This window comes from Apaloderma vittatum, unplaced genomic scaffold (assembly GCF_000703405.1).
Source record: "Apaloderma vittatum isolate BGI_N311 unplaced genomic scaffold, ASM70340v1 scaffold20945, whole genome shotgun sequence".
NCBI lineage: Eukaryota > Metazoa > Chordata > Aves > Trogoniformes > Trogonidae > Apaloderma > Apaloderma vittatum.
In genome coordinates this window covers 1-7782 of record NW_009716745.1, presented here as the reverse complement: position 1 = coordinate 7782, position 7782 = coordinate 1, and the positions used below count along the sequence as shown (strand labels likewise).

General features: G+C 44.5%; 1 protein-coding gene across 1 annotated transcript; it reads left to right on the top strand.

Moving 5' to 3' along the window:
• The first annotated feature begins 596 nt into the window (after positions 1-596).
• LOC104267588 (arf-GAP with dual PH domain-containing protein 2-like) lies at positions 597-6009 on the top strand. The gene is made up of 9 exons (XM_009869659.1): positions 597-722; positions 1299-1390; positions 1520-1605; positions 1957-2066; positions 2723-2869; positions 3570-3653; positions 4033-4095; positions 5110-5187; positions 5791-6009. The coding sequence occupies exons 2-9, from the start codon at positions 1302-1304 to the stop codon at positions 6007-6009; spliced, it is 876 nt and encodes a 291-aa protein (XP_009867961.1). The 5' UTR covers positions 597-722; positions 1299-1301.
• Positions 6010-7782: the final 1773 nt, after the last annotated feature.

Sequence of the window (7782 nt, the reverse complement as noted above, 5' to 3'; positions counted from 1 at the left end):
AGCCCATCAGCAGCTTGCAGCAGCTGGAAGACCACGACAAGTAGCTTCTGTTCGATGTGATAAGGGAGAGGCAGAGGGCACGGTCAGAGCAGCCCAAGTGTCCTGGAGCGCTCAGGCCGCCTCTGAGCATCGACCTGTCGAGGCCGCTCAGGGACGCCGGAGCAGGAGCGGGAGTTCCGCGGGCAGCGGGTGCGAGTCCTCGCTCTGGGCATTGGACTCTGTTGGACTCTGTTGGACTCTGTTGTAGTGCTCGCTGACCACAACGTCCTTCCATTGTTAATTCAGCAACAGGAGCTTCTCATGCAGAGCTAATAATTAGCTGAGCTTTTACACAGCTCGGCTGCCTGCGCGGTCGCATTAATTTTTAAACAAATAGTCAGTGAAAGAGCCCATAAACACAGAGGCCGTGTTCTTCACTGGGGAAGGCAGGTGCTCTTGCTCGGAAGGCAGCGCAGTGACAGCCATAAGCAAGGGGGTGGGGTTTGATGTATTATGTGTGAAGCCTGCGCTGTATATTAGATGCTCTTTTTGCCCTTGTCAGTGACTGTGCCTTTTTCCGTGTATTGGTTTGTTCTTTGTGTTTGTATCTAGATCCAGAGTGGGCTTCTTACAAACTTGGAATATTCATTTGTTTGAATTGCTCTGGGATCCATCGCAACCTTCCTCAAATCAGCAGGGTCAAATCACTTCGGCTTGACTTCTGGGAGAACGATCTGATAGAGGTACAGAGGAAAAAGCTATAATTTACTTACTTTCCCCCACATTTCATCATAACCTTCTCTGCTTGTAATTTCTGTGTCAACCACCATGGACAGAGGAACAAATGCATGCAGAGCTAAGTTCACTCCATGTGTCACTTTAGGGGTTTTTTATGATCTGCTCAATCAAATTACACTGGTAGGTGACCGTGTTTCTAACAGCCTGCAGACTGTTTTTTATAGCACACAGTAGCTCCTCATTGTGGTTTAGAAGCCCACACATATTTCCAGATAATATGTTCTGTTTGGAAATCAACATACCATTCTTAAACGTTGGTTTAGCCTTTCATCTTTAAATTGAGTTGTGTTGGTGGTAGTTGCATAATCACTGTTAATATCTAGAAGATGAAGGTATAGGGAGATCATATTGAAAAAGTGCACACTGTAGTGCCAAAGGGAATTTATAAGTGTATGTAAAGATGCACTGAGAGTTCTGGCGAGACTGAGCAAAAGGTGCAGCGCTCTCTTTGATAGGAGTTTCGTTGACATAGTAGTGATTTCGTAGCTGCACACCTAACCGTAACTTTTTTTGTGTTTCAGTTTATGAAGAATCATGGGAATGTCTGTGCCAAAATTAAATATGAGGCAAAAGTCCCTCCCTACTATTACATCCCCCAGTCCTGTGATTGCTTGTAAGTTGATGGTGTATTCACCACTGCAGACCTTTACAGCCACTGAACTACTGCTTGCCTCTACAGGTCTCTTTGGCTGGTTGGTGAAAACAGAGGCAGATCAGCTCTATCCATGTTTTCCTCTTTCAGGGTTTTAAGAGAGCAATGGATTAGAGCTAAATATGAGCGTGAGGAATTTGTTGCCACCCGACTCTGCCAAGATCCTTGTTCTGCAGGTAAAAGTTAGGATTGTCAGGGAGAAGGTGTTAGCCTTAAAGCCAACAGCACAGCGTTCTGTTGGCCACTTTGAAGATCTTTAAGGTTGGCTTGTCGTATTCGAACTGCTGAATGTGCAGGTCTTGCTTTGAATCTAACTTTGAGAAGAGGTTTCTAAGAAAAAGCACTTAGCTAAGTGCAAGGTTGCATCTGGATCTTACAGTTCTCTAGTTCTCCACGGATTTTTTCATACGAGGTGGAAATTCTCAGGTGAAGAAGAGACTTGAAACTCTGTGCTACATCACAATTTAGAGGAACAGTCCTAGTATTGTGCTGCCCTTCTCTGACACTTATCTTGGTCTGATCTGCAGGTAGCCGTGAAGGATTCCTCTGGAAGCGTGGGCGAGAAAACAGACAGTTCCAGAAGAGACAATTTGTCCTGTCAGCAAGGGAAGGGGTGATGAAGTACTTCACCAGAAAAGTGAGTTCCTCAGCCAGAGGTAGCTGGTCAACATCCATCCTCTCACCCTGCTCTTCACCAGCAAAACCCAGCATAAATAGCATTGTTTCTAGTTTTGCAGCCAGGCCAGCCTGTGTTTGGAGGAACCCTGATGTTTCCCCATTAATATATGTGGTATCTTAGGCAATTGCTCCTTTGCATTTAGCCTTTTTCTTCATCCCTTATCTTAACCCTGCAGCCTTCTTTTGCTTAGTGAGCAAAGGAAATGGATATTGGCAGTTGAATAGCAAGATGAAGAAGAGATCTGTTGGCAGCTGTTCCTTCTTATATTAGCAAAACATTCTCTCATCAACTGCTGCAATGTCGTCCTCATCATGTCTCTCTTCTGTGTAGTTAATTGTTCTCCAACTATGAGGCTAGAGATAGACTCATCCCTTGTAATTCAGACACATCCCACCAAATAGAGACCCAGCATTTGTCAAGGAAAGGGAGTCACTCTTTGTAAATGATTTTATGTAGCATGTAATTAAGGCTTTATATTTCTGCTATATCCAGTATTCAGATATTTCAGAATGCCTGCTTTCTCTTCAATAGGGATCTAGTTCTCGTACAGCTAATCTGTTCTCCGTTACTTTCCCTGAGAGCACTTTAATACAGTGATGCTTTTCATTTCACAGTCCAAAGGTCCAAAAGCCATTATCAGCATTAGGAACCTGAATGCAATGTTCCAGACAGAGAAAATCCAACATTCTCACGGGCTGCAGATCACATACAATACAGATGGTCAAACAAGGAACCTTTTTGTCTATCACGAAAGTGGAAAGGTGAATACTGTGGAGATTTTTGAATAAGCAAGATGCTTAGATATTGGATATATATTGTAGAAGAGATACCCTGTTTCTGCAGGATCTGGTTTTATTTGAAATCACTATGACTTGTAGAATATAGAAAGTTTCAGAATTTGACACTAATAACTGGAATGTCTTGCTCCTGTTCTGTTGGGGCATGTATTCAACTTCACACTCTGAATAATATTAAGGCTTCAGTGGGGCACGTATATAAGTCTCTGTAAGGTAACTGTCTCATGGGTTTATACAACTCCGTGGTTATATTCTTTGAAGCTTTCTTGACATGTATAAAAAATATTTTGCATTATTTCTAAGCAAACAATGATGATTCCAAGAAGTATGTCTATAGGTTTTGTAGATTTCTATTGCTTCCCATAGTTCTCATTTCTTTCCAGGTGCAAAGGTTTTTAAACAATCCACAACTAAATCAACTGAAAAAGGCTGTGTACACAGACTTGGGTGACTGTCTGGTACTTCCCTGGAGAGGCATTTTTAAATTATTTTGGAGGCTCGGTGTTTTTCGGGTGTCTGGGACAAGTCACTGACACTCACTGCCCCTCGGAGAGGAAGTGTATCTTTGCAAAGAGGTCGCAAGAAGAAAGGCATTTTGGAGAGGCAGCACTCTACTCCTTCTTGTTACTCCTGTTTTTCTGTTTGTATCTGCTGTTTTCCCTAGGAGATTGTTGACTGGTTCAATGCCATTCGGGCAGCACGTTACCATTATCTCAGAACAACCTTCCCAGCTGTCCCTGAGCCTGAGGTGAGAACTGAACAGGGCTTGAAGCAGTCTGTGCAAACATACCACGGGAGAACATTTTCTTGCTTCTTCTGCCAGAGTCAGGTGCACAAACAGCAGCAGGTGGGAATGGACAAAAGAGGTAGAAGGAGAGGCCGTACTGGGTAGCGTGCAAAAACGTAGTCAACATTTAAGGCCTAAAATTCTGCATGTGGTCCTTACAGGAAGGAATCTAAGATTTTTGAAAGATTACACTTTCTTTCAGACTTCCTTTTACTGTGCAGCCAAAAAAATCCAGACTGCCCAACCCAAAATTGATGGTGATTAGCTGTGGCAGAAATGGAACAGAAAAGCAAACTTGAATGAGACAGACTTTTTTGTGTGTGTGTTTTTGTTCTCTTAGCTCATACCCAGGATCACAAGAAAATATGTCAAAGAAGGATATATGGAAAAAACAGGACCAAAAGTAAGTGCATACTTAGCAGTACACAAACACGATTATTCCAGGTGGAGAATATTTGATAATTCTGTGTTATTTACGAGTAAATATGCTATATGCTATATTTATAGCATATGCTATATATATATATGCTTCCTGGGTCTGTAAGAGATATTATATTCAAACTTGTCATGTTATTTGGGATTGTGTTTTGGTTTGTGTGGAAAATGAGGCTGGAAAGAAGAATCCTTCTTAAAGAGTAAGCAAGATGGATTAGTTGGCAGTGGACATGCAAAGTCCTGTTACGCAACACTAAATGGATTGCTGTCTCTGCTAACTGCAGCTCTAGAACGGCAGCCCCTGCTAGAAGAGAACATCACATGCTGACTCCCCTACTTCCCTGTTTCTTTTAAAGTCAGTAGCACATAAGTCAGATCTGCTTATAACAGCAAAGTAGGATTGAGCAAATTCTCCACAGTGAAGCTTATGGTTTGGGTTGGGTTTTTTGTAGGAGAGTATTTGGGCCACTGCTTATTAGAACAGGAGAGGGAGATTTCAGGCACTGCTGAAGGAGGAGATGATGATCTGAGGTCTTGCTTGAATATTGCTTGCTCTTGCCTTGCTCTCTGAGTGAACCTTGAGGCAAAGTTCTGTTAAAATGTTCAGTGGTGTACTGCTGATAATATGCTGGCGTTTTGGCCCAGCTCAGTGCTACTGCCCCAATACATTTTCCTGCAGTTACTTGCACAGAGAGTATGCACAGCTACTAGCACGAACGATTGTGTTTTTTTCTCCTGAGACCTAAATTGTGCTCAAACTGAAGTGAGCTTTAGAAGAGGACCCTTCAGTTCTCTAGTGCGGACCCAGGGAGAAGGAAGCTGAGGGCTGCACACAGCAGTGACTCATTTCTTACCAGTTACAGGGATGAATGGAACTGAACTCAAGCTCTGAGTCATTTAAGCAGTCCAGGGATCTGCCTCGAATAGGCTGAACTCCCCTTTGGGACTTGGTCTTTAACGAACTTTTACGATCTCCTTGCAGCAGAAGGAGGCCTTTAAGGTGCGCTGGTTCTCCCTGGATTCTCAAGAAAGGAACCTGATGTACTTTAAAAATCCACTGGTAAGAGGAATGGGATTTTTGCTTTTCCACAAGCTCTTTCATGAAGCTCGGTGAGGAGGAAGGGTCTGTTCTCATCCAGCTCTTCCAGCAGCTGCACAAGACTGAAGCAGGCTCAGTCTGAAGAGCTCATCTCCCTTGTCAGTGGATCTCTGAGCTATTTGGGAACTCTGGTCCTTACAGTGTCTCTGAGGAAGATCTAAGTCTTCTAAAAGTAGCTGCTACTGCCTGTAGCGTTTATGCGCATTCTCTCCCAGCCCTATTGCCCTTGTGCCTTTAACCTTAGACAAAGGGAGCAATATACCAATAACAGAGGCTTGACAGCCCCAGTGTTCTGCTTGCTAGCACTGCTCTAGCCCTGAGAATATCCTTCCGTGCTCCTTCTGAACAGCCATCAACCAGCTCTGTAAGGGTGGGTCCCCACCTCCCTCTGAGAATACCCATGAGCGTAAAAAAAAATTCTGGTGTGTTTCCTGCTGCCTGTCCCCAAACCACTGTCCCCTTCATGCATCCCTAGTGCCTGTTCCATGTCGAAGGATGGAACAGTGTCTGCTGGAGCCACACTGTCCGCTGGCTAATGGCTGTCCTCTGCTTCCTTCTTTCTAGGATGCATTTGCCCAGGGCCAGGTTTTTATTGGAAGGATGGATGAGGGGTATGAAGTACGAGCTGGCTTGCCCAAGGGAATGCGGGTGAAGAAGAGGAAACCAGCGATCACTGTGGTCACGCCAGTGAGAGAGTTTGTGTTCATATGTGAGAATGACAGGGAGCAGAGGGAGTGGATAGATGCCTTAAATGGAGTTATTGCCCAGCCTTTGAGTGGTTAAGACTAGCACTGAGTCCTGGTGAACTGCACTTCCTGGGCTCTGTTCAGCATTGCTCTGTGGCCTCTTTCTGTTGGGAACAATGGTGCTAAAGGTCCTTCAGTGACTCTCGTACAAAGGGCTGCTTCCTTCAACAGCCACAGGCCCAGGAAGAGTGGCAACAGGGAAATGAGTAAGAGGGAGTGCAGATACTCAGAATTTGTGCCTCCGCAGAACCTTGCTTGAAGTGCCATCTCTCTTCCTACCCTTCTCTGCTTTGGAGCAGAGGCCTTCCTTGCCTGGCACAGGGATGAATCATCCAGTGTTACCTTATGAAAAAAAAAACAACAAAAAACCAAAGTCAGTGGAGAAAATCTGACCGTGGAAGGGCTGGCATGCATTTCCTTGAGGACTCCTGTTATATCAGGTCCTCTTTTTCATACCTTGGACTCATGTCAGGACTCCTGTACATCCTGAAGGATGTACCTGACAGAACCTGCCAGTGAATGGAGTCATCTGTTACATGGCTACGTAGGGACGGTGTCCAAGAGGTAAAGAGACCGTCTCCTATGAGGAAGATGCAGGGTGTCCTGTTGGATAGATCTGAGATCCCAGTTCATGCTGCAGTCACTGGATGTTCTCAGGGAGTTGCAGAGTCAGGCAGCTACACTCCACAGCTCCTGTCCAGACAGGGACGTGGTTGTTTTCAACAGAGTGGGTTTAATGTCTTTTACCCTGTTACGTTTCTGGTACAGTAAAAAATAAAATTTAAATTTGAATTGTGGGGGATACTGCAGTGAAATTACCCTCATGACAAACACTCCTAGCGCCTTGCTATTAACATCCTCTGCTGTTTGACTTTTTAATGAGTGGCAAATGAAACATGTGAAGACTGAATTTTTCCAAAGCAACCCCTCACTGTACCTCAGCAAACACATTGCAAGTGCAGGATGAACATCGCTGACCTCTCTCACAGCTGAAGCTTAAGGAGTTTGATTAGTGTGAGCACTGAAAAGCAGAAACTAGTTTTGAAAGTGTTATCTTCAGTGACTCTATTGAAGACACTCAGTGAATGAGGACCAGCGCTGGATTGGAGGGCGAGTGCCTCCTGATCGGGTACCACCTGCATCCATTCTGTGCAGGAATTGATGAAAATTTGCATTACCTGATACAGTGCACCGAGTATTTTCTTGCCACGAGACCAAGTCAGAGATTTGTTTCTACCAAGCGGCCGGATGTTCAGATATTTAATTCTCCTAAATAGCCTTAGTTTGCAAATCAAGAGGAAGTCTTGCAGACCAAGTTTCTGGTAAGGCTTCCACATTTTGCTGACGATTGCCAGCCAGTCTGTAGTTCTCCTCTTCTGTAGAAATGAGGAAGTGCCAATACTTGCAGGGATTAGTGAGATGAACTTTTTTTTTTCCCTCACAATAGTGCAGAAGAATTGTTTGAGTTGGATCATCATTCTACCCATCTCAGCCAGCTCATCACCATCCAGCTCTGAGCAATCTGCAGCAGTTTTTCTTGCTGACATGCACCCTTGAGCTTGCCCCGCTCTCCCCGTGCAACCTGGTTCACTCTAGCTCACCTGCTGGTTCAGGTCTTTTTAATAAACTAATCCTGCAGCCCTTGAAATCAGTGGCAAAGCACCTTCTGACTCATACGACGAACGTCAGTCTTTGGTTTGACATATAGTAATTGTGATTTTGAGATGAACTGAGTAAGCCAGGATAACCTCAGAAGAGTCCAGTCCATCCAGCAGCTGAAACTCCCCAGTGATGGGGCTCTGCTCGCTCG

What these genes read in the sequence shown, in the direction of transcription:
- LOC104267588 (XM_009869659.1), top strand. Translation starts at nt 1,302, where the DNA reads ATGAAGAATCATGGGAATGTCTGTGCCAAAATTAAATATGAGGCAAAA. An exon ending in CCCCAGTCCTGTGATTGCTT is followed by an intron (nt 1,391 to 1,519) that starts GTAAGTTGATGG and finishes TTCCTCTTTCAG; the next exon opens with GGTTTTAAGAGAGCAATGGA. An exon ending in CAGCTGTCCCTGAGCCTGAG is followed by an intron (nt 3,654 to 4,032) that starts GTGAGAACTGAA and finishes TTGTTCTCTTAG; the next exon opens with CTCATACCCAGGATCACAAG.